The sequence below is a fragment of the Mustela lutreola genome, chromosome 8, assembly GCF_030435805.1.
Source record: "Mustela lutreola isolate mMusLut2 chromosome 8, mMusLut2.pri, whole genome shotgun sequence".
Classification (NCBI taxonomy): domain Eukaryota; kingdom Metazoa; phylum Chordata; class Mammalia; order Carnivora; family Mustelidae; genus Mustela; species Mustela lutreola.
This window is the reverse complement of record NC_081297.1, coordinates 120236392-120263432: the sequence shown is the minus strand read 5'-3', so window position 1 is coordinate 120263432 and position 27041 is coordinate 120236392. Positions and strand designations below refer to the sequence as shown.

At 34.2% G+C, this 27041-nt stretch overlaps 1 protein-coding gene across 5 annotated transcripts in view; it reads left to right on the top strand.

Annotated features, from left to right (window-relative positions):
- The window catches only part of CEP290 (centrosomal protein 290), a 103898-nt gene that overhangs the window by 11609 nt on the left and 65248 nt on the right, over positions 1 to 27041 (top strand). For all 5 annotated transcript variants that reach the window (XM_059186473.1, XM_059186476.1, XM_059186474.1 and 2 more), the window contains exons 10-24: positions 20 to 109; positions 2516 to 2638; positions 3475 to 3598; positions 7871 to 8043; positions 10528 to 10690; positions 12914 to 13014; positions 13085 to 13172; positions 14617 to 14729; positions 16263 to 16347; positions 16872 to 17014; positions 19834 to 19998; positions 20373 to 20522; positions 22063 to 22178; positions 23417 to 23519; positions 23610 to 23840. In XM_059186473.1, coding sequence (XP_059042456.1) covers positions 20 to 109; positions 2516 to 2638; positions 3475 to 3598; positions 7871 to 8043; positions 10528 to 10690; positions 12914 to 13014; positions 13085 to 13172; positions 14617 to 14729; positions 16263 to 16347; positions 16872 to 17014; positions 19834 to 19998; positions 20373 to 20522; positions 22063 to 22178; positions 23417 to 23519; positions 23610 to 23840 — 1968 coding nt within the window. The remainder of the gene's footprint in view (positions 1 to 19; positions 110 to 2515; positions 2639 to 3474; positions 3599 to 7870; positions 8044 to 10527; positions 10691 to 12913; positions 13015 to 13084; positions 13173 to 14616; positions 14730 to 16262; positions 16348 to 16871; positions 17015 to 19833; positions 19999 to 20372; positions 20523 to 22062; positions 22179 to 23416; positions 23520 to 23609; positions 23841 to 27041) is intronic.

Here is a 27041-nt window from a genome sequence, read left to right as displayed (position 1 = left end):
AATAATTGTTGCCTTTTAGGTGCAGGAGCTTACAGATCTTCTGAAAGCAAAAAATGAAGAAGATGATCCAGTCATGGCTGCTGTCAATGCAAAAGTAGAAGAGTGGAAGGTGCTTTTTTCAGTTGATCTAATGGTTTTTTTTTTTTTTTAAGATTTTATTTATTTGACAGACAGAGATCACAAATAGGCAGAGAGGCAGGCAGAGAGAGAGAGGAGGAAGCAGGCTCCCCGCTGAGCAGAGAGCCCGATGTGGGGCTCGATCCCAGGACCTTGGGATCATGACCTGAGCCAAAGGCAGAGGTGTTAACCCACTGAGCCACCCAGGCACCCCTCTAATGGGTTTTTCATTTGTATTTTTTATTTCAAAGTCAGAGTTTTCTTTAAAGGCCTTATGGTAGTTAGTGACGTTTTTATCAGGCTATTTTAAAGTGCATTAAATGTCCTAGTTAGAAAAGCACTAAGCTCTCTCTCCTGTGTAGTCCTTTAGCCTATTTGTAGTATAAGTCTAAAACTTATTTGTCATCTAAAATAAATAATTCTAAGTAAAATATATTCACATAACTCATGGCTGCCATGTATTGTGTATTTATAGTTCCTGGTTCAATTCCTTCAGACCAATACAACGATTGGTTTTCAATGGGAATGGGAATAAAGAAAGGGACCTTTAGAATCATCTGAGAAGTTTTTCATAATATACCTTTCTTGCTCCTCTCCACTCTCCAACCCCAACCAAATTCTCTGACCTTACTGTGTCAGAAGCTAACATTATGACGACTGTATATTTTGGAAAAAGTCTAAAACAATTCTGAATAAATCTAATTTTAAAAGCTATCACTTCTGTAGTCATTGTTTCTAACAGAGCTCATAAATCTTGTTGGCTCTTTGGATTTGTTTATCTGGGAAGTTCAGGTAACCTGTATTTTAAACAAAAGCAGTAGCAGTGGCAATGATGCACTATCGAATCAATCAGGGGTCAGTACATTTTGTATAAGAAGTGCAGAGAGTAAATATTTTAGACCATCTTGTCTCTGGTGTAATTAAACTCTCTTATATAACATGAAGGCAGACATACACCATACATAAAAGAATGAGCAAGGCTGTTTTGCAATGTAACTTGACAAAAACAAGCAGCAGACCAAATTTTACTGTTGATTGAGTCTACTGACCCCTGGGAAAAAAAAAAGGTTTTACATCCTATTTAATTTTGGGGGGAGAGATGGTAGTATATGTGTTCTTCTGTACTTCATTGTCACTTAATATTTTTAAACATTATTTATATCAGTATATACAGTATTGCTTTGGTTTTTTTAGTGGCTTTGTAATATTTATTTAATAGATATTTATTTAATAGATATTTGTAGATATTTATTTAATAGATATTTATTTAATAGATATTTGTAGATATTTATTTAATAGATATCATGTGGTGTGATATTTAACAGGTTACTGATGTTTGCTATTAGAAACAACATTATAATGAATATCTTCATGTATTTGTTATTTTGCAAAGATGTAGATTAAATTGCTACAAGTTTTCATATATATCCAAATACATATGTCCAGTCTGACACTTGTCTTTGACTCTATGGTATTTTTTGCCATGAAGTTTTTGTTTTTGTTTTTGTTTTGTATTATGTAGTTTATTATTTTGTGTGACTTTTGAACTTTGTGTCATAATTAGTGTTCTGAGTATAAAGTTGTTTTCTCTATTTTCTTTTAGTACCTCCTAGTTTCATCTTTTACATTTAAGTTTTTGAAGCATATGTAATAAGTTTTAGCATGGAGAGTGAGGTATGGTTTCAGCAGACCTAGTCTGTTGTCCAAACATTATTTATTGAACATTTTATCTTTTTCCTACTGAAATACGGTTTCATTTTTATTACATTTGACATGCTTGTTGGATTTGAATTTATTTTTAGACTCTCTGCTTTATATTGATCAATCTTTTTTCTAAACATGGGTCCTTGTTATAGTTATTGTTATGTTTAAATATTTGAGAAAACCATTTTTCAGTTTTTAGACACTTGTGAACATGTTTTTTCAATATGAATTTTAGAAATAGTTCTTAAAAATCTTATTTTATTGGCTCTGTGGTAAATTTATAAATTATAAGTTGGTTCTTCTAGCAGAGAACACAAGACACCTTCATTCAGTGACATTTTAAGGTTTTCTCCATAAAAATTAATTGTACAAAACTTCCTGGTAGTTTCACGAAGGTATTTATAATTCTTATTTAGGAATGGGTTTTGAAAGCTTGAGCTTGTTTAAAGATTGAATTTCTAAAACAGCGAAAATTATACTGTATATTTTTAAATCATTTCTTCTTTGAACTTAAGATTGTACAACCAAAAAGAACAATGGTTATGCAAATAGTTGCTGCTACTTACTCACTTCAATATGAATTTTATTTCCTGTATTTTCTTGCTAATGATATATATTAGAGTATTTGTCATAAGTGAAAAATGATTTATTAATTTTCCTCTTATGTAACAGATCCTATGTTGTTTATATCTAGTTAATTTTGTCTTCTAAAGATGATGAAATTATTGAATATCAGCAAATGCTACATAACCTGAGGGAGAAATTGAAAAATGCCCAACTTGATGCTGATAAAAGTAATGTTATGGCTCTACAACAGGTAAAACCTTTCAAAATTTGGTTTATTGAAGTAGACAATGTGTCTAACCTAGTGGCTTATACTATGGGGGATATAAAAAGTCGTTTGAAGTCCAGTCACAAGAAACAATTAGAATTAAGTTTAGAGTCAGGAATAGAATTATTTTGTGTATTTTTCTATGTTGTTTTAGATAATAGACACATTGTTTTGATTGGGAATTATTTAATAAGAAAGTTAAAAACTTTTAGAAACTTAAGTATATCTTCATACCCTGTTGTTAACATTTATTATATTATATGTTGGTGCTGAAATATCCTGTGTAATGTGAAAAAAGCTAAAAGCATCGTTATAATTTGTATTACATTAAATTTTATTTTTAGTACAAATATACTCATGTAGAAGTTATACTTCCGTTATCTGCTCTATAGTCATAGTCTGGAAGAAAGGAGAACATTTGGAAAGTATTTGGAGGATAAGAACAATTGCAAAAGACAGTATTTTGAAAGAAGTACCACAGGGCAGAAGATAGAAATGGGTGGGTCATGAGGAAGGGTAACATGAAAGGAGTCAGAAGATGCCATAAATATTAGAGAGTTCTGGAATTCCCTTTGCCAGGATGTTAGTTAGCTCTTATATCTATCTGTAAGTTTTAGAGTGACATCAGTGTGTCTAATGTTCAGTTGAGGTATACAAAGTAGTACAGGACATAGTTTTGACCCCAAAAATATGTATTATGTATATAATATATGTATATTATATATATATATAAACATAAGATTTACTTTTTTTCCTTACTTTTAAAATGTATGTTAATATCCATGAAGAAATAATACGTAATGTTCAAAAATATTTTATAGGGTGTACAAGAACGAGATAGTCAAATTAAGATGCTCACTGAGCAAGTAGAACAATATACAAAAGAAATGGAAAAAAATACTTTCATTATTGAAGATTTGAAAAATGAGCTTCAAAGAAACAAAGGTAATTCAGTGTTTAATAAGCATAGAAAGTTAAACAAGATAGAGGACCATAGGGGAAGGGAGGGGAAAAATGAAACAAGATGAAACCAGAGAGGGAGACAAACCTTAAGAAACTCTTGGTCTCAGGAAACAAACTGAGGGTTGCTGGAGGGGAGGAGCATGAGAGGGATGGGGTGGCTGGGTGATGGGCATTGGGGAGGGTACGTGCTATGGTGAGTGCTTTGAATTGTGTAAGACTAATGAATCACAGACCTGTACCCCTGAAACAAATAGTACATTTTATGTTAATGAAAAAATAAGCATACAAAGCTATTTTATTTACCAATTTTTAAGTATTTTATTTTTATTAAATTATCTCAATAGATATATATTGATTTTTCTTTTTGGATTTTATCATTTTAAAAAATGACTTTATGTGTATTAACTGTATATTATAAACTGCATATATTATTAGTGTTTAAATTTATTAGTGATGGAGATATTTCTGTAATTTTTCTGCAATGGAAATTACATTAACCTTTATTACCATATTAGTTATATGAAAGAAATGAAAAGTGATGTAATTGAGTATAGTTATTTATCCCCTTTTTAAATAATTAACAAAGAATAGAATGAAATTTTGATCAATGTGGCAGCATTGTAGATAGTTTTCAGATGTCATTTGACTTGTCAGCATTTGAATGAACTGTACCCAACTTAATGTCTCATCTTATTCTCCCTACCCTGGGACATACTACCTTTCCTAATACATCTGAACATAAGCCCCTAAAACAGCACTGGTCTTATATTTCTACAGCGCTCCATACTGTAGTTATAGCAGGACACATTAAGGCTAACTATTCATGACAAGTTCATGACGTATTGAACGTAACTCTCACAAAAGAAAATAGCTAGTGTGTGTGTGTGTGTGTGTGTAAGTGAAATAATGGTAGTGGTCGTTGGAAATGTGGTTGTAATTTAGTGAAGCAAAAGCCTCATTGAGGAGATACTCCAACACTTTTAGGAAGTGAGGTATTAAGCCAAGCAGATGTTCTTAAATAGTGGGAATAAGTATAAAGGCATATATAGTGTGTATATATATATGAAGACATATATAGTATAAAGTAGGAATATACTGAGTGTGTTGAAGAACAAAAAGAAGCCTTTGTGGCTGGAACAGTGGGCAGGTGGGGCAGTAGTAGGTGATGAGATAGATCAGAGAGGTAACCGGAGCCATGTCATATAGTGACTTAACAATTCACTGTGAGGACTTTGGCTTTTATTTTGATTGAGAAGAAGCACCAAAGAAAGTTTCTGAAGACAGGAGTGAAATAATTTGACTTAGACTGTGTCTGCAGTAGATCACAGGAGTAGCAAGGACAGAAGCAGGCAAACCTATTATGAGACTGTTGGAGTAATCTGAAGAGGTGCTGGTAGCTTAGAGCATGTGGGTAGCAGTAGGGTTGTTGCAGTCAGTTCAGGATGTATTATGAAGGTGATGGAAACGCAGTTTGCTAGCAGATCAGATGTAGGGTGTGAGAGAGTTATCAGAACTTCCGTTCTGAACACTGGGAAGGACTGTTTCCAGCAAGTTTAGAAATGATCAGGTACTTAGTTAAACAGGTCATCTTAAGTTCGAGATGCTCACTACACATCTGAATGGAAGTATTGAATAGGCACTTGTATATATAGAAGTCTGAGGTTTAGGATAACAGTCCAGTCTCAAGATTTATATCTCAAGATTTATATATTTATATATATTTATTTACATATCTCAAGATTTATATCTCAAGACATAAATTTGGGAACCATATACCTAAAAATGGTAGCTGAAGTCCTGAAGCTGGAGATCATCAAAGGAACAAATGTTAAGAAGAAAAATGCAAAGATTGAGCCCAGGGATGCTTTTACTTTAGAGGCTGAGGGGATGAAAAGGAGCAACCAAAGGAGGCTAGATGGGAGGAAAATCAGGAATGTGTGGAGTCCTGAAAAACGACATGAGGAATGTCAGCAAGGAAGAGAATAAGCAATCATGTTCAGAGCTGTATTCAGTGCTGCTGATAAATCAAGATGAGCATTGAAAGTTAACCAGTGGATTTAGCATTGGTCACTTCTGGTTTAAGAGAAAATGGATAGTGATGACGTAGAACAATCTAGAGACTCCTTTGAGGAGGACTGTATGAAGGGAAGGAGAAAAATGGGGTAGTGACTTGAAGGGAAAGGGGCATGACAAAAACTATTTCTCTCCTTAAAATGGAAGAGATAATCATGCTTCTGGGTGAAAAGAAAGATCCATTAAAGAAGAAAATTGACGCATCGATGAAGCAGGAGAGAGAGAGAGAACTGCTAGAGCAATATCCTTGAGAAGGCCTTGGGATGGCCTAGTGTTCCAGTGGGGTAGTGGGCCTTAGGAACACAAAGAATTCATCCGTAGTGACAGCAAGGGAGGTGGAGTGCATAGATACAGATGCAGGTGACTGGAGATGACCTGATGGTGAGAGCAGGTGCGAGCTTCTGTACTGATTGCTTCTCTTTGCTCAGGAAACAAGAAAGTAAGGTTCTTAACTGAAAGGATAGGGGAAGATGTGTTAGAAGTGTGAGGAGAGAGAAGAAGAAAAGAGAAAGTTATAAAATCATCATCTGAAAAAGTGAACAGACTAGAAAAATGTAATATGATTGCTGAGCTAATGAGGCCCACTTGTTATACTTATTTCTATAAGTGTGTATTATGTATTTATTAGAATTATACTTTGACATGGTTTAAACTGTTTAAAAGGGTGACCAATACCGTGGGTTTTGCGTATTCCAGCCACCAGGAGAAAAAGTGACCGTTGATCTCTTCTATCAGATAAGAAAGAGGTCTTGTCTAATGACATTTCTGTCTGTCCCTAGTCATAGATCCCTAAAGTCCACAGAAGGTATGGCTACTAGAAAATACTCTATACTTGAAATTAACTTGTAAATATGACAGCTAATGGTGTTTCTTTCCATTGGTTAGGATTATATTTAGCTATCAGAACTAGAGATCTGAAAAATGGTGGCAAAATCAAGAGAGAAGCTTATTTTTCTCAAATCTCTTAAAATTAAAAAAAAAAAAGTTTATTTTTCTCACTTGTGTGATAGTGTAGAATTAGGCAATCCAGGGTGTTGACCTCATCTGTCTCATCCAAAGTGGAGTTACCCTCACATCTACATCCCAAACAGCAAGATGGAGGAGGCAGGAAGAGACAAATGGCTCACACTAAAGGATAGGCAAATGTGCTGTGGCAGGCCACATGGAAGAAATGAGAGTAGGGGGACACTGGGGACACCTCAGCCTCTCACATGCTCCATCTAGGCTTTTCACTCCAGAAAACAAAACAGGGCCCATTTCTTATAAATGTGCATGCTTTCCCACACTAGCCCAATGCCTATACATAAGTACATGCTCTATAAATCACTGAACACTTTTGGTGGATAAGAATGATTTGTGTTGATAATGGGAATGCTATATTTTGGTCTAGCAGCAGTTTGGTAAGAAAATATAAGTAGAGATTTTTTTAGCTATTAAGACTAAGTTTAGCTGCAGGCAACAGAAAAAATCAAATATAGCAGCGTTTTAGACAAGATAGAAATGTATTTTTCCACGATATAAATAAAGTTGAGGTGACTAGTTTGGGGTTGGTGTGATAACCTGCCCAAATATGGGATAGCAGGCATCCTGTATCTTGCTGCCCTTCCTATCTCAGCATGTGGTATCCAGCTCATGTTCTCCGTGTTTGAGTTCCAGACTTAATATCTGTATTCCATCTAGCAGGAAGGAGGAAAGAGAACAGATTCACTCCTCTCCTTTAAAAGCATTTCCTGAAATACATGGCTTGTCTGCTTGTATCCCATTGGTCACATGACCACACCTAGCTGCTGGGGTGACTGGAAATTTAGTCTTTATTTCATGTGGCCATGTGTCCAAAATTGCATTCTTCTGTTACAGTGGACAAAGTTTGAACAGTGGGAACAGATAGCTAGTGGTTTTTGCCACAATGATCATTCTTTGTAAAGCATTGTGTTTTGCAATCTTATATAATCTGTAGCCATTCAGCTAAGATTTTATTGAACTTTTTAAGCTTGTCCTGTCAATAAGATGAAAACAAATTTTATTTTTCAAATATAAAAAAATAATAATAAAGAGACTTTTTAAGTGACATATAACTTTTCCTGCTTCTCATATAGGAATCAGGGATTTAAAGGAATAAGTAATCAATTCTAGTAATTCATGCGGTTTTGTTTTTGTTTTTGTTTTTGTTTTGCTCTACAGGTGCTTCAACTCTTTCCCAGCAGACTCATTATATGAAAATTCAGTCTAAGGTTCAGATGTTAGAAGAGAAAACTAAAGAGGCCGAGAGAACAGCTGAACTGGCTGAGGCTGATGCTAGGGAAAAGGATAAAGAACTAGTTGAGACACTAAAGCGATTAAAAGATTATGAATCGGTATGTATTTTTATCTTGTCAGTCAAGGAGCTTAGATTATTCTTGCCACTCACAGTTACACTGTTCTGTGCCATTACCGTTTACCTTCAGAAACGTTCCAGAAGTGTTTTATGATAAAGGTTATCTGGGTTGGTTTGTACTCCCCTATTCAAACGTCAGAGCAGCATTTACTTCTCAGCCGGAGAATTGTTTTCTGGCCATTTGATCAAAACATTTTGCCCAGATCATCAGCTTTGTTGAGACAGCAAGTTTAGTTTCTTTATAAGTGGTGTCATTGTGCCAGCATTATAGATGTGACACCACTGGTTTATTTGCCAGAAGTTATTTCAGGGACAGTTTTGCTGCCTACTGTGTCAACACACAGTACTTACTTTGTACTTTTTGTATTTTTAAATCTCATTACTACTAAGGCAACTAATGACTCGTATATTCTAATGCTATTACTGATTCACTCTTATTATTCCTTTCCTATATTTTGTTAAGTGTTTTTAGTTTGTTTATTTAGGGGATGAGTAAGAATCTCCCTGGAGATGGCATGAACATTTGCTTTATCTTCATAAGCCCGGAATTACCTAGCATGATCTTATACACAGTCAATATTCACTAATTTTTTTTTTTTTTAATTTCTTTTCAGCGTAACAGTATTCATTGTTTTTGCACCACACCCAGTGCTTCATGCAGTCCGTGCCCTCCATAATACCCACCACCGGGCTCCCCCAACCTCCCACCCCCCACCCCTTCAAAACCCTCAGGTTGTTTTTCAGAGTTCATAGTCTCTCATGGTTCACCTCCCCTTCCAATTTCCCTCAACATTCACTAATTTTATATTTATTTATTTATTTGTCTGTTTATCTTTTTATTTATTTTGAGAATGAGAGGGAGAAAGAGAGAGCAGGGTGGTGGTGGAGAAGAGGGAGAGAGAGAATCTTAAGCAGACTCCACGCCCAGTGTGGAACTCACTTTGGGCTTGATCTTACAACCTTTGGATCAGACCTGAGCCGAAACCAAGAGTCAGGTGCTTAACCCACTGAACCCAGGCACCCCTCGTTAAATGTTTTCTGTGTCATTCTCTGAGTCACTTTGTCATTAGGATGCTATACTTGGAAGTTCCAGCTGTTCCATTTTCCATCATATTAATGGATTTGGGTTTTTTTTTCATCTTTCCACATTTTTTTAAATTTTTTATTTTTTATAAACATATATTTTTATCCCCAGGGGTACAGGTCTGTGAATCACCAGGTTTACACACTTCACAGCACTCACCAAAGCACATACCCTCCCCAATGTCCATAATCCCACCCCCTTCTCCCAACCCCCCTCCCCCCAGCAACCCTCAGTTTGTTTTGTGAGATTAAGAGTCACTTATGGTTTGTCTCCCTCCCAATTCCATCTTGTTTTATTGATTCTTCTTCTACCCACTTAAGCCCCCATGTTGCATCACCACTTCCTCATATCAGGGAGATCATATGATAGTTGTCTTTCTCCACTTGACTTACTTCGCTAAGCACGATATGCTCTAGTTCCATCCATGTTGTCGCAAATGGCAAGATTTCATTTCTTTTGATGGCTGCATAGTATTCCATTGTGTATATATACCACATCTTCTTGATCCATTCATCTGTTGATGGACATCTAGGTTCTTTCCATAGTTTGGCTATTGTGGACCTTGCTGCTATAAACATTCGGGTGCATGTGTCCCTTTGGATCACTACATTTGTATCTTTAGGGTAAATATCCAGTAGTGCAATCGCTGGGTCATAGGGCAGTTCTATTTTCAACATTTTGAGGAACCTCCATGCTGTTTTCCAGAGTGGCTGCACCAGCTCGCATTCCCACCAACAGTGTAGGAGGGTTCCCCTTTCTCCGCATCCTCGCCAGCATCTGTCATTTCCTGACTTGTTGATTTTAGCCATTCTGACTGGTGTGAGGTGATACCTCATTGTTGTTTTGATTTGTATTTCCCTGATGCCCAGTGATATGGAGCAGTTTTTCATGTGTCTGTTGGCCATCTGGATGTCTTCTTTGCAGAAATGTCTGTTCATGTCCTCTGCCCATTTCTTGATTGGATTATTTGTTCTTTGGGTGTTGAGTTTGCTAAGTTCTTTATAGATTCTGGACACTAGTCCTTTATCTGATATGTCGTTTGCAAATATCTTCTCCCATTCTGTCAGTTGTCTTTTGATTTTATTAACTGTTTCCTTTGCTGTGCAAAAGCTTTTGATCTTGATGAAATCCCAATAGTTCATTTTTGCCCTTGCTTCCCTTGCCTTTGGCGATGTTCCTAGGAAGATGTTGCTGCGGCTGAGGTCAAAGAGGTTGCTGCCTGTGTTCTTAATGGATTTGTTTTTTAAAAGCACAATAAAAAGCACAGTTTCATGACACAAATCTTACCTTTATGTGTACTTCCGCTCATACTTAATAAGAAAATAAATTTGATAATTTATTCAAATAAACTACATTATACTTGGACTGGATATTTTTCAGGGAATATATGGTTTAGAAGAAGCTGTGATTGAAATAAAAAATTGTAAAAACCAAATTAAAATAAGAGATCGAGAGATTGAAGTATTGACAAAGGAAATCAATAAACTTGAGTTGAAGATCAATGATTTCCTTGATGAAAATGAGGCTCTTAGGGAGCGTGTGGGTAAGTCATCCTTTACGATCCATAGTTTGATCAATCCTAATTGTCAAGTCATTTTTTATTTTTCTTTTTGTTTATGTATTATTATTTTTAAATAGCTGAATGTACTTTTTTCCCCCCAAATTAACCCTTCTGTAAGTATATTTAAAACAAAAGTGGAGCTGCTCTGATTGAAGTGGGACTAGGGATTTAATGGGTTTGGGATGTGGGTGGGCTGGCCTGGAGCATTGCTTTATTCAGTCTGGCATCTTTTCAAGTAATTGCTTGTTTAAAAACTGCTTAAAAACAATTCCTTGTTTAAAAACTGAAAGTCTACTAAACTAATACTACATATTAGAAGTTAACTTCCCCCCTTCCTTTTCCTCAACAAAGTTAGGGTCTGTATGACCCATTTGGTTTGCAAAATACTCTCACTCAGATGAATTCATGAGGACATTTGGAAGTACTGGTTAAGTACTTTTATGATATATGCTGCTTAAATTTAACTTTGGTTGAGTATTTTAAGGTTACTATTGATTCGAAGAAGTAATTAGTAAATATAGCTTGAGAGTTTATTGATTTCAATAAATAGTTCATTTAGTGTAACTCATTTGCATATTGAATTATGACAGTCCTGCCGCCTCCTGACAGCACATGGAAGAAGAATGAGGCACAAACAAGTCAGCTGCAAGAGAATGGTAGCAAGGGACGACAGTAGAAAAGACTGTCGCCCCGAACAACTCCTCAGTCTCCTATTTATTAGAAAGTGGGTAACAACCAACAAAGCTGGAGTAGATTACACATTGACCATGAGTCTTGTAAATATGTAAGAAGAAAGGCAAAGTATGTCTGGTTACGTAGTACATGACCTATAGTGAGCTAAGCCCAAACGAAAGGATTCTCTGACTAATTGCTGATGTTCCGGGGAAGGGGAGATAACAGAAAAATGAAGCAGGCAGCGTTCACCCTGAGCAAGCCAGGCATCCCCAGCTGCTGGGCTTCAAGGACGTATGGTCCAGTCCCCCAGAGGCCTATTGTCAGTTCATGTTTTTCTTAAGACTTTATCTAAGCATGCTTGGTAACTAGTATAATTTCTCATAGGTTATATTTTAAGCAGTATGTAGTTCTGAGGGATGGTTACACAGTCCAATCTAAATTGCTACTTTGAAGTGAAAATAAAAATCTGAATATTGATTTCATTATACTTGGTAATACCAATTAATGCTTTCTTAGAATTAAGTGATCATTTGTGAAAACTATGTTCTATAGGAAGGAAAAATAAAATTTTTATGAAGGTGATTTATTTATGAAAACATATCTCAGTAGGATGCAGAATCATGCCAGTACCCCAAGTTAACCTTCTGATCAACTTTACCTACTGGGACACAGCTGACTTCAAACTGGAAGTTGCTGAAGCTGACTGAACGAATTAGATAGCTCTCACAAACACCAGATTTCCTATATTTTATTTTAAAAGATTTTATTTGAGAGAAAGAGAGAGAGAGAGCACACACACCAGCAGTGAGAAGGACAGAGGGAGAAGCAGTCGAGCCACGAGTCCAATGTGGGCTCCATCCCAGGACCGTGAGATCATGACTTGAACTGAAGTTAGGTGCTTAACTGACTGAGCCACCCAGATGTCCCTTTTGTATTTTAAAGCTTCCACATCTTGTCTTATACTTGTTTAAGACAATCTTCATATCTACTTAGTAATAGTAAGTTAAGAGAGAGGAACGATGGGGGCATCAGACTCATGTGGTAATATAGTTGATCCTGATGTTAATAATGACTACTATGTCCCAGGCATTGGACTAAGTACCTTATATGGATTAATTTTTTAACACCTTGACAACAAGCCAAAGAAAGAAAGAAAGAAAAAGAAATGCAGTATTATTCCTACAACTTCGTTAATAATTGAAAGTGGGAATTGAGCACAAGTCTTTTATTCCATAACTTCTGTTTTGACTTAATACATTCTAGTACTTTTGTGGCAATCTAACATGGAGAAGAAGACAGATCCTGATGTATTTTTTCAGGACTTCTATTAATAATTGTGATAAAATTATGTTGACTTATAAGGTTATAGTTCAAATATCTGGAAATTCTTGCACAAATAGTACCTCATTCTTGAGTGATGTGAGCTGAATAAATTGTAACCATTTGGTTGATGATAACCAATTGCTTTGTGAATTTTTATAGCTCATTTGAATGTTGGTAAGTTTTTAATTATATTGCTTTTTATTTTAGGCCTCGAACCGAAGACAATGATTGATTTAACTGAATTTAGAAATAGTAAAAGCCTAAAACAGCAGCAGTACAGAGCTGAAAACCAGATTCTTTTGAAAGAGGCAAGTGTGATAGTCAATTAGTTATTTTCTGGTTGAACCAAAAGAAATATTAATAATTTGTAATTTATAGATTGAAAGTCTAGAGGAAGAACGACTGGATCTGAAAAAAAAAATTCGCCAGATGGCTCAAGAAAGAGGAAAAAGAGCTGCAGCTTCAGGTATGTGCGGTTATTCCAAATTCTTGAAAGAATCATTGGAAAATGAATTGTCTGGAGCTGAAATTTTTTGTATCTTATATATATTATAATGATTCTGCTGCAAGCTTAATAAATGAAATAATGGCCTGATGAAGAGTATTTAATTATCATTGATTTCTGTCCTTAGTCTGAAACAGGCAAAAACAGAAAAAACACAATGAAATAATTGAACAAAACTTCAGAATCATCGACTTTTGAAAACTTTACAGTATAGTCTTTTAACTCCCACACAATCCTAATATGCTATGATCAGTAATGATGATATTTAGTAATTTCTATATTGGTATCTGTTGCTGTTAATATCTTCCTTAAAAGCAGTACATTGAAAACTTTCTTTGTACGTTATTCTTTAAGTGAAAGCAATGTTTTATTGAATAAAAATTAACATTTTTATCTTATTTGATATCAAGGGAACAGTTGGTTAAGTTTTGTAATAGCAATTGTAGTGCCTTTTTCAAAGAAGACCATAGAGAAGGAATTTTTTTTTTTTAAGGAATCATTTCTTTTCTTTTCTTTTTTTTTTTTTTAAGATTTTATTTATTTATTTGACAGAGCAAGATCCCAAGTAGGCAGAGAGGCAGGCAGAGAGAGAGAGGAGGAAGCAGACTCCCTGCCAAGCAGAGAGCCCAATGTGGGACTCCATCCCAGGACCCTGAGATCATGACCTGAGCCGAAGGCAGAGGCTTAACCCACTGAGCCACCCACGCACCCGAGAAGGAATTTTTTTTAGCTTCACCCAAGTCCACAAGTATTTGAATAATGAAGGGCTTTTTGTTTGTTGCTTTGTTCTTTTTTTTGGTTTGCTTATTTTGATTTTTTTTAAATCATCACAGTCTCTATAATATATCAAAAAATTTCTAGGATGGCAAAACTTCCTAAATTATTAATGTATTAACCAGTTTACTCATTCATGATTCTTACCTATTTTATATGTCTCTAAACTACTTCAGTACTTACTATATTAAAGTATAGAATGTGTAAAGAATTAAAGAGAAGATAAAAGTCATATTAATTTCTCATATTATTAATATTAAAAGTGAGCTAAATCAGGAGGTTGTATAGGCTACATGTGGATCAAGGATTTTGGAAATATTCTACCTTTTGTTTGAGTTAAAACTTGATTTTCCTGGGATGCTTGGGTGGCTCAGCCGGTTGGGTGTCTGCCTTCAGCTTGGGTCATGATCCCAGGGTCCTGGGATCGAGTCCTGCATTGGGCTCCTTGCTCATCAGGGAGTCTGCTTCACCCTCTGCCTGCTGCTCCCGCTGCTTCTGTGCTCACTCACTTTCTCTCTTTGACAAATATATGAATAAAATATTTTTTAAAAGCTCTTGATTTTACTTTCTAAGAATTAGAATAATGAGAGAGTTATTTTATCTTTCTAATTATTAACTCTTTTATATATAGGATTAACTGTTGAGGACCTGAACCTAACTGAAAACTTTTCTCAAGAAAATAGAATAGGAGAAAGGAAATTGGACTTTGCAAGCCTCAAAACAATGAGTGAAGCTCAATCAAAGGTAAACAGTATTGTTATGGCAAAGAGAAGAAAAATGTTACTATAAGTGCTTTCATTTCTTCCCCAGTTACTTGATTTTGGACATTGCTTCTTTTTATAGTTGTTAAATAACTTTTTTTTTTAAGTTTAAATAACCTGTTGATCCAAAGATTGATTAATGAGACTTTATTTACTCTAAATACAGATTAAGAGTTCAGATAAAATAGAGCTGCCACATAGGAGACCATCATTTGGTTTTCCACAGTCATATCAGAATGAACCAGAGGAGAATGTCACCATAGGATCATTATCAAGAATGTTATCTGAATTTCAACATAGTGTAGAAAGTGAAGTGGATCCTTTTGTCTCTCTAACTAAACCTTCTTCATCTGTACAAGTAAAAGATAATAATTCACCTCCAGAAACCATTACAATAAAGGAGATTTTTAAAGCACCATGTCTACAATCTCTAAGAAATCTAGAATCATTAGTCAATAGCTTTAATAGGGAGAGGCATGAAGAAATAGATGACTACTTATACTCTCTTTCTGACTACTCTATGAAGAAAGTGTCAAGAAGCTGTCAGGCACTTGAGAAGACTAGTTTCACACAGAAAAGCAGTTCATCTTTACAGGCCTTATCAACAGCTTCAGACTTAATCCAGAAGTTATCACTTAGGCAGAAATCTGCAATATTTTGTGAACAAATTCGTGATAATAGAGCTGACATGGATGAATCACAAGTAGCAACATCAGAAGATGAACAGGTTCATAACCAGATAAAATATGCTGATACCAGTTTGAAAGAAGATCTAAGAAAGAGTGAAGTGCCTTTACAGACAGAGATTTTGAAAAGTAAACTTGATGTTAATCTTCTGGACCATGTGCCTATTACTACACAATCAAAATCATCTCAGGTAGATCCACTTGAAAATCTTATAGAACAGCTACGGAGAGAACTAGTATTTCTTAGATCTCAGGTGAGCTTTCCTCCAGATTCTGTTACTGAGATCACCTTTTTTATTAACTCTTTTTTTTTTTTCTAACAAAGTTCTCTAAGCAATAATTGTAATAAAAATTTTCTTATGCTTGCACATAACATAAATTTATACACATTTTTTAAAAATTTAAAAATGCAGTGAGTTTGACATGAAATCATTGACTTGCCTAATTTATTAATTATTCCTTTAGAATGAAGTCATAGCACAGGATTTATTGGTCAAGGAAGCACAGAATAGAAGTGCAGAAATAGAGCTGGAACGTCATAGAACCCAGGCAGAACAGGTAGTATAAAGGCAGACTATTAAAAGAGATGATTGTGGTACTAAAGACAAAAACTTTAATTATATTTCTTTGCCTTTTGCTGTGGGAGTGGGTAAAGGGAGAAAGTGGGAGCAAGACCACCAGCTGTTCTACCTTTTGGGTTTTATTGTTATTACTACTGTAATAGCTTATCTCTGGTGTATTATACCTCAATTAGTCAAAATTTTTTAACTTGAAAACTATAGTGATATTTTGTTTAAAAAAATCAATTTTATTCTTTGTGTTCTGTACAGAATGAATTTCTTTCAAGAGAACTAATTGAAAAGGAAAGAGATTTAGAAAGAGGTAGAACAATAATAACCAAATTTCAGAATAAATGTAAGTTATTATTGTTTCTTATTTTTCTGTACTTATTTATCGTATACCAAAAATTATGGATCTAAAAGGACTTTAAAACATTCTTGTTTTCTAGTCTGTTTTAACTTTAATTACCTCCATAATATATTAGCTTCAGTGTCTCTCATGTATTTGGTTTGCCTTGATATATTCATTGTCAAAGTTATAATGGAGATTTTTTGTGGTGATAAATGAGTCAGTTTTTCTTATTTGTTTAATGAACTTGGGAGTTAAAAAATGATTTTAAAAGATGTTTAATGAAGTGAAGACAAAGTATGTTTATGATTTCTTTCAACAGTGAAACATATATGCACATGATTTAAATAGGTGTATCATTGAATTCAACTATTCACACATTGGATTTATAGGTGATTATTTTGTACATTTATTTACTTTGGCCTTTCCAAATGGGTATTTTTTCTATATGTGATATATTTGTTATTTGTATAGAGTAGTGTAAGTTGTGAAGAAGGTACTTACTGAATGAGAAAAATATGTCATTTTAGTAAAAGAATTAGCTGAAGAAAATAAGCAGCTGGAAGAAGGTATGAAAGAAATATTGCAAGCTATTAAGGAAATGCAAAAAGATCCTGATGTTAAAGGAGGAGAAACATCTCTAATCATCCCTAGTCTTGAAAGACTAGTTAATGTAAGTTTTTTCGACATAGGTTTTATTTGGTTGTTTCCTGCTTTAAAGATGTTGTTCAGCTGTTCTCTGGCCTTCATTGTTTCTGATGAGACTTTTATAGTTATTTGAGTCACTGTTCACTGTTCCCCTGTTTGTTACATGTCGATTTCTCAGGCTTTCAGAACTTCCTCTGTTACTTGGTTTTCACCGGTTTCACTATAGTGTGCATTGGTGTGTGTGTAGGTATGTGTGTGCACGCATATATTTGTATGCGTGTATGTTGTTTGGGGTTTGCTGAGTTTCTTCAGTCTGTTTACTTGTGCTATTCACTACAGTTGAAAAGTTTCCTCTTTTTTAGTTCTTCAGTTATTTTTTTTGTCCCATTGTCTCTGGGACTCCAGTGACAAATGTTAGATCTTTTGATAGTGTCCACAGGTTTTTGAGGCTTTTTTCATTTTCCCCCTAATTTTTTTTATATTTTCTCCTCCTGATTGGATAATTGCTATTTATCTTTTTTAAGATCACTGATACTTTCCTCTAACTTCTCAAGTCTTCCATTTAAAAGGTCAGCCTGGTAGAGTTTTTATCAGAATTTGGAGTTCCTTTTTGCTGGTTATTTTTTTTCTGGAATTCCTGTCTTACTTTCCAGACTTTGGGCTCTGTCTCTGGTTTTCTTGGCCAGAAAGATGACAGGTCACTGCAACTGTAGCCTGTCCCTTCCCCATAGCACTACCCTCCCCCCTGCAAAATGCACTCATCAGTGGTTCTGTCTTCCAAGTTTTAAGTCCTCTCCAAAATCTACTTTCTTTTGTTTATTTTCTAGAACCTTGTTAAGTGTAGGAAGGTAGTCTGGTAGGACCTTATGCCAGAAACCTAGAAGTGTAACAGGATGTAGTAGGAATATTGTAAATTCCTTAAGCATTGCTTAAGGAATGCTTAAGCATTGCTACAGGAAAAATATTAGCCATCAAATAATAGTCTATTTACATCTACTATATAGAGATTTGAGCATTCTACACTATTGAGTATTACATAAACTTGAATAATATATGCATTTTAAATTATTAATATTTAAATAAATTGTTTACATAATCTGAACATACTTAACATATATTATTGCTTCCCAAGTTTGTGCTTCCCAAGAAAATGTTATTTGTTGAATTGCTTTTTTTATGGTGAATTAGTCAGTAGTTGAACACTTGTTCTTAGCAGCACTGTATTGTAGCAGAGAAGAAGAGTGATACTGGTATGTTCAAAACTTCTGAAGCAGGAAGATCATTTTGACAAATTTATAAGAACCATTTAATTCTCTTTATATGTTACTCATTTTTATGTTCCTTCTCCTGTTGGTGACTTTGTTTGCCTCTGTTATTTTGAGTGTCTAAAATGATTCTTCATGCTTTTTCTGTGAACATCTTTCATCTATGATGCTACTCACTATTGATAGTGTGTCTAACTCAAACTATTTTCCAAGGGAAACTCCACTTAGTGACCAAATACAAACAGAACAGATAGAGCAGGAAATTCTAACTTCTTCTGTTTCAGTTGACAGTTTCTGGTCTTGCCAGGACCACTGTTTGCAGAGATTTCATCTGCTTCTATCCTGGGTTGTCGTTCTTTTCTGATTGATATGCCCTGTCTGTAACTCACAAATGACCTAACAATTCCTGCTGTAAGAAATCTTCAGAATCAGTGACACTTTAGTTGAGATATTTCTTGATTATGTACTTCATTTCACTTTCTGTCGCCACAGGTTATTTTTCAGTACCTCTAATCACCCTTTAATCTCATTTTAAGAAAAGGGCACATAGACAACATGGTGCTTGTTCTCAGCAAGACAGCTGACGAGGCTACCTTGATGTCTGTCACAGTACCTCCTTCTACTTACTTCTGTCTTCCTGGTATCCCCTTTGAATTAGTGTAACTTCTTATTCCATATGATCCCTGCCTCAGTCTCCTGAGGGTTAAAGCTTACTTCCATAAAACTTCTGCCTCAAGTTGACTGGATCACTAACCTTCTTTGTCTTTGCCTTGTTTTCTGAAGCTTTCTTTACTTTGCAGTTAGCAGCTTTATTATATATAATTTCTTTAAAATGCATATATATTTATATGTATGTACTCTGTCGGTGTGTACTGGGGTGTATGTATATTTATGTATGCCATTATTGGCAAATTAGGATGAATGAAGCATTTTTGATAATATTTTAATATTTGACATACTATTTTTGCTTATCCAGCCGTTTTGGATAATACTTTGTTACCATATGTTGCCTTTTTGTCATATATGCTTCAACTGTGTGGAGAGGAAGCAATGAAGAATTAATTAAATGTAGTAACTATTTCAGTCCTCTGATCGTGCTTTAAATATGGGTGCTGCATAGTTTCAAAGTATCTGCATATAAATTATCTCATTTTGACTGTATAAAAACTTTCTAAAGTGGGCAGATGTGACATTATTTCCTCTTCTGTAGAGATAAGGAAACTAAGGTTTAAAGAATTTAAGTCACTTGCTGAGCTAGTAAGAGATTGGTTAAGATTTGAACCCTAATCCTCTTACTGCCTTCCAGTTGTTTTTCTAGTCCAGCAGTCTACTAAAATTAGCTAAATGTTAAATGTTATAGCGAGGTAATTACTATGCTTGGAATACTGATGTAAATTAATCTAGAGTTTTATGAATTTAGATTCACAAATAAGAAATAGTTTTGGCATATTTTGTAATTATGCCTGTCAGTGAAGAGTAAAATGCCTAAATGTGAATTTTATTTAAAAGGTAGTTTTTTTTCTTATTATGATTTTAGTATTTTGCTTTACACTTTTTCAATATAATCTAAATTTATTAGGCTATAGAATCGAAGAATGCAGAAGGAATCTTTGATGCTAATCTGCATTTGAAAGCCCAAGTTGACCAACTTACTGGAAGAAATGAAGAATTAAGGCAGGAGCTCAGGGAATCTCGGAAGGAGGCGATCAGTTATTCTCAGCAGTTGGCAAAAGCAAATTTAAAGGTGAGAATATAAATAAATAATAGAAAATGCTAAACATTCTGAACATAGTCTTAATATGAAACTTTTAATTTTTTTTAAAAGACTGAGAAAATTCTTCTTGAATTAATTCAACATTAAGAAAACTCCTTTTTGGATTTTTCCTAAATAAGTGGGAAATAAGTACCTTTTATAATATAAAAGAATACAAAAATTCTAAGTCTATACATAGGTAGTTCTAAATAAAATTTAAAGTATAGTTTAATTGATGTCTGGTGGTAGGGCATTCATACATTTACTTTTTGAAAATACTCAGTAGGAAGAAAAAGTTACTAGCTCTTAAATTTGGCTTTGGTTTTGAGAGATGTGACTCTCATTTTTGAACTGTTTGTTTCCAGGTAGATCATCTTGAAAAAGAGATCATTCTTTTACGGCAATCAGAAGGATCAAATGTTGTTTTTAAAGGAGTGGACTTACCTGATGGGATAGCACCATCTAGTGCCAATATTATTAATTCTCAAAATGAATATTTAATACATATCTTACAGGTAGTAAAAATTTTGCATCTCAATAAGAAAAGCTATTGATAGTATGTTTCTTCATATATTCCTTTGAGTGTTCTTAGAATATTATCATTGAGATATTTTTATTGGATTTTTTTAAAGATTTTTAAATTTATCAGAGAGAGAGGGGAGAGAGAGCGAGCACAGGCAGACAGAATGGCAGTTGGATTTTGATATTAAATGGAATATTATGAATGAAAGCAGTTTGTTCCATTCATCTGTATTAAGAAGCATGCTGACATATTTTGTGGACATACATGTCATGAAATATATGATTAACAGGTAGAATGATGTAGCTAAGGTGGTAATGTATAAATAGAGGAGCCCTTTTATTTAGTGCTGGTTGGAAAAGCAATTCAAGTGAATAAAGTCTGCTACAATTTTTAGTGAAATGATTAAATTGTTCCTTTTTTATTTTAACTACAAGAGAAAGTTTTTAAATCAAATTGTCTTTAATGTTTTTCTTCCCTTTCAACTTGTGTTGGTTAATTCATTAGTAAATTAGAAAGGGTAGTGCTTGCCCTGGGTGTGTCAGTTTTGCTGCCTATGTTGTGGTCATTATGAATGGCCTAATGAGAGATACTTTTCATTATTTCATTTGAAGTGTGAATGCCCGTAACATCACATTCATTTGAAATATAATTACGAAAATGTGTTTGGAATGAAGAAAATATGTTTTTGATTATTAGCGCTACTGTTTCCATCTCCTAGATGATCCCTTTGTGAATATACCTGAGTGATGATTACTAAATAATACTTGTTTTTGTATTTGAAAAATGTTTTTGTATTTGTATATTATATTTGATAAACATTACTTTTTTTCACCTTTATATAAAAAAAAATGAAAGGCATTTTGGTAGATTAGAGAGCACCAATTGGGAATCTGAAAACCTGTTCATAGCAAAACATGTACTAAAAAACAAAACAAAACAAAACATGTACTTGGACTTCCAATCCCTTAAGAGTGATAGATGTAGCCAAGGCCTTTGGAGCCATGCAAGACTAACTTTTTAAGTGTTGGATTTGCATGTGTATAAGGCACCTGACACCAGGATTGCCATATGTGCTCAGCAGTGGTTACCAAGTGTAGTTTTATGAGCTTTTTAAAGTTGAGTTAATCTTTCTAAGTCCCTTTCTTTGTCTATGAAATGAAGTAATTGCAAAGAGTTGTTTGAATGGAGGCACGAACGGGTATGTTCACAAAAGTGTATGTGAGGCTGAGTGACTAGAAGAAGTTCATAACCACTGGATCTGATCATGTATGTGGATACTGAAATTATAAAATATGGTACAAATAATTTTACCAGTTTTATACTACTTCTCTTTATACATATTGCCTCCTTTAATATGCCTTAAACTAAGATGTTCCATATATTATAGAAATTACCTGTGCTGCTAATGAAGTGGATAACTATATTCTCTTTTATATATTTTTCTATAATCTTGTCAAAGTATGAATTTATACTTTCCAGTTTAAAATATATTCTGATTCTTTTTGCATTCTTATTTCTCAACCAATTTTTAGGAACTAGAATGTAAAGAAAATAAATTAAAGACCTTAGAAGATTCTCTTGAAGACTATAACAGAAAATTTGCAGTAATTCGTCATCAGCAAAGCTTATTATATAAAGAATATCTAAGGTATAAGTGTTAGCAAAACTTTTGTAATGTAATTGCAGCATATTCTTAGTAATAATGAAAGAAATGTAAAAAAGTACTTTGTTTTATCCTTCCCTCGTGCCTCTTCCCTTCTATTTTATGTCTTAGTTTCCTTATCTATGAATTTCTGAGATAGTAATGCCTTTTTTATAGGGTTATTACAAAATCTAATTGAATTGTTACATGAAAATGCTCAGATATGAATATTTTGCAAATGTCCTGGCACATGAACATTTTGTAAATGTCAGCTGCTATAATCATTCTTCATCATTACTGTCATCATTATTGATATATTTTCATTGGTAACTAGTATGTTTCTCTTTATCTCTGCTATTTCATCTATATCAATCAAATAATTTTCTTAGAAGTCGTTAGAATACCAGATCAATGGTGATTTAAATACGAAGTGTAATTGTTATGTGATTTAACAAGAAACCCAAAGCTAATTATAGGGTAGGGCACATTTAAGGGTTGTCATTATCTTCTATTACAGTTTATAAAATAGATGTAGGAGTTCAAGGAAGAGGAAACCATGCCCACTGGAGAAGAGACATATTTTTTTTTCCCACACAACTTTCTATTTTTAGTTTAAAAAATTTTCCAGAACCTTCTAACATAGCAGACTTTGACTCCGATCACATTAGCCAGAATTGGGCTAATGAGCTGTCCAAGTCATACGTTCAAGTCTCAACCATTCAGTGGCAAAGAGAGTGGTGGCTCTGTAATTTGTTTATGCCAGCCAGATTGCAGGTGACTATAGAATGTCTCTCAGGTAAGCAACAGTGTCTTACACACTTTCCTTTAAATCAAATGATTACTACTGTTGTTTATATTCTAAGTATTTTGCAACTGGTTAACCCTCAAGTTTTAAGAGTAGGGTCAGAATATTGAGAACTGATTTCCAGAATTAGTTTGGAGTGTTGATTATTTTCCTGTTTGTTTTCTGTTTTTAATAAAATGTTGTAAGATTCACCTTCATTTGTTATATTTTAACAGTTGTAGAGTTGTGACTCATGGAATAATGAAAGTAACTTGATAGATAAAATAATATCTATACATTGCATTTATTTAATAAGAATAGAACTTACAGGCTAAATCCTTGTCAAATGGAATTTTGAGATACTCTCTTACCAGGTACCAGGAGCTGTGATGCCTCTTGTTTTCCTGTAGTAAATATTTTATTAGGTTTTATTATATTGTCATTTTTATTTTTTTGGAAGTGAAAAGGAGGCCTGGAAGATAGAATCTGAAACAGTAAAAGAGGAAAAGAAAAAACTAGAGGATCAAATCCAACAAGATGCTATAAAAGTAAAAGAATATAATGTAAGTAAAACTCTTTTAAAATCAGTGTACAATATTGTACCAACTAAGATAGCTACATTCAACAAGTAATATAAATGTGTCTTTGTGCAGAATTTGCTCAGTGCTCTTCAGATGGATTCAGATGAAATGAAAAAAACACTTTCAGAAAATAGTAGAAAAATCACAGTCCTGCAAGTGAATGAAAAGTCACTCATAAGACAGTATACTACTTTAGTAGAAATGGAGCGACAGCTTAGGAAAGAAAATGGGAAACAGAAGAATGAATTGATAGCAATGGAAGCTGAAGTTGGTGAAAAAATTGGACGTTTGCAACGATTTAAGGTACATCTGATTTTTTTTTTTGGCTCTATAATAACTTTGAAGTATGAGAGAATAATATAATGAACAGCCATCTCCTGGATTAATACGTAACATTTATTAACATTGTGCATTATTGCTTCATCTGTTCCTTATAGGAATAAATTGCAGACATTTCTTCCCTTAGTATTTTAGTGTGCATTTCTAAAAATGCCTTTTTTTGTTTACATATCACTAACTTTATCACATTTAACAAAAGGGACAATAATTGCCTTACATTATCTAATGTCCAGGCCATATTCACATTTCCTCAGTTGTTCCAGGATCCAGTCAAGGACTCTGCATTATATTTATATGTTATATGTCATTAAGTCTTTAATATTTACAGAAGCTCCTGGGTTTTTTTTCCTCTGTGAAAATGTTGAAGATTTACTTTCTTTTTTTTTTTTTTTTTTTTTTTTGTAATTTTGCTTATTCCTCTATTCATTTTATTTACTAAAAGCTTTAAAGCCTTGGGTATGTCAGATTAAACTTTTTTTTTTTTTTTAAGATTTTTTATTTATTTATTTGACAGAGAGAAATCACAAGTAGATGGAGAGGCAGGCAGAGAGAGAGAGAGAGAGGGAAGCAGGCTCCCTGCCGAGCAGAGAGCCCGATGCGGGACTTGATCCCAGGACCCTGAGATCACGACCTGAGCCGAAGGCAGCGGCTTAACACACTGAGCCACCCAGGCGCCCAGATTAAACATTTTTGATAAGAATACTCCATCCAAAGTTGAGAGGCAACATGGGGGATTTGGGGGGTAGGAAAGGAATGAATGAAACAAGATGAGATCAGGAGGGAGACAAACCCTTAATCTCACAAAACAAATGGAGGATTGCCGGGGGGAGGGGGATAGGGAGAGGGTGGTTGTGCTATGGACATTAGGGAAGGTATTTGCTATGGTGAGTGCTGTGAAGTGTAAACCCTGGTGATTCACAGACCTGTACCCCTGGGGCTAATAATACATTTTAGGTTAATTAAAAAATTAAAAAAAAATAAAAAGAATACTCCATCCATAATCCATTGTACTTTAATACCCTATGTTGCATCACTTTAAGAGGTAGAATGTTTGATAGTCCCATGTTTCATGCACGATTATTATCTTAAGGGGCAAACAGTCATATATCTCTATTAATAAGTGACTTAGTTAACTGGTGATATTTTGGTACCATGCAAATAACCAGTTGTTTGCCAGGCTTTAGGATCCACTGATGATTGTTGTTATCTGACTCAGTTATTTCATTAGGAGTTGCAAAAATTATTTTCTAATTATGTTGTTTTCTACATGTATTGTCCAATAGTCTTTTGTAAAATAAAGCGCTTTTCCACATTAGTCCAGGCTATTTATTCAGTTATCTTAAAGTATAGTCCTACTAGAAAGCTTCATTCTTTCTTTCGAATGATAGTCTTCAGAAATCAGAGATGGTGTACTCTGCTTCAACTTTTGCCAGACTTACCCAGCTTTCTGTTCTTTCAGTATCATTACAGACTCACATACTTAGTTGTTGTTTGTTAGTCTTCATTGTGGCCAGTGGGAGCTCTTTGTAAAGCCAGCTCTCATTTCCTTTTGACAAGAATCCAGTAGTCTTTGAGCCAAGCTTCAAATGTTGGTTTGTTTTCTGGCACAAGATATTCAGGATTTAACTTATATGCTTTTATCCAGATTTGAAATCAACCATTATGCTAAAGAACCCTGGTTCTTTTTAGTGGGAAAGGCATTTAGATACCAAAAACTGGTCACTAGATATTACGGTTCTTGAAGTTTCATTGCTACTTGGTCCCCTTCAGTGGACAAATTAGTAAAACGTGTATATTTAAACCATGAGTTCATATTGTTATCTCCAATTCAGATTTAATAGAATAGGGTTAGGAAGTGGTATGGAGTTGTTACTAACTTTGATTTAGTACTCGTATTTTCTTTTTCTTACATGGAAATCTGTTATTAACATTAAAATAATTGCTCTATCCTATAATATTCACACATTAATTTGAAGATAATCTTGCATTGGTATTAACAACAGCAGCAGCAGTGCTACCAAATTTAGTTTAAAATTTCTATATAGTTCTTATATTCTTTAGAATATCTTTCAATAGGATGTATAGTCAAGGTAATCTATTCTACAGTAACTTGAAATAATTTTCTTTGTGTGGTTATGCTATAAATTTGCTATATAAGTTAGGCTCATTTGTTTTGCATTTGTCTTCAAACTCAGATGTTACTTTTGTTTTCTTTTTTTAATTGATTTGAATATATAAAACATTTGCATGTTTCAAACATATAGTCAGAGAAATCTTACTTCTCTATACCTTTGACTCCATTCTGCCCTCCCTGCTCTATGTAACTGATTATCCTTTTAATGATTGCATACGCTGTATACTCTTTTACACCTGCGTTACATCTTGTTTAGCCTATTTTAAGCATGTACATTTTGAGTTTACATGTCCAAATTTACATAGGATCATGTAAACAAAAAAGAATTCAAAATAGAATTAAAATGAAGCTGAGTTCCTTACTATTCACTTTTAAAAATAGTAATAGGTGAAATTGTAATGCTAACAAACATTTTCCATGTGATCTTAAAGCTGACCCCTGATGCAGAAAGGAACTTACTGAATAATGAAAGCTATTTTTATTTGGACATGTAATAAGGAAACTTTGAGTCTTCAAAAGTGTTCTTGTTTTCATTTTTGTGTTTTTCTTGGAGTATTGCACATATAGCTAGTGCATGGGGTAGAAGGGAAAAAAGAACTAGAATGCTCTTCTCCTTAACCTGATTGTTCAACCTGTGTTTGGGGCCTGGTACATGACCACTGGAAAGCCAAAAATTGGGTATTTTTAGGGAATTAGAAATAGGAATCTTCTCCCCATCCAAATAAATTGTGAAGCCAAACTCCTAGGGTATGGTAGAATAATGTGTACTTACGTAGGTGGAAAAGAAAAGCTGTAAAAATGAGATGTGAAGCGCAATTAATGAATATTTTTCGCTCATTATTGTACTTCAGAAGAAATTTTAACAGTAAATTCTTTTTTTTTTTTTTAAGATTTTATTTATTTGTGAGAGAGAGAAAGAGAGACAGAGTGAGAGAGCATGAGGGGGAGGTCAGAGGGAGAAGCAGAGTCCCCATGGAGCTGGGAGCCTGATGTGGGACTCGATCCCAGGACTCCAGGATCATGACCTGAGC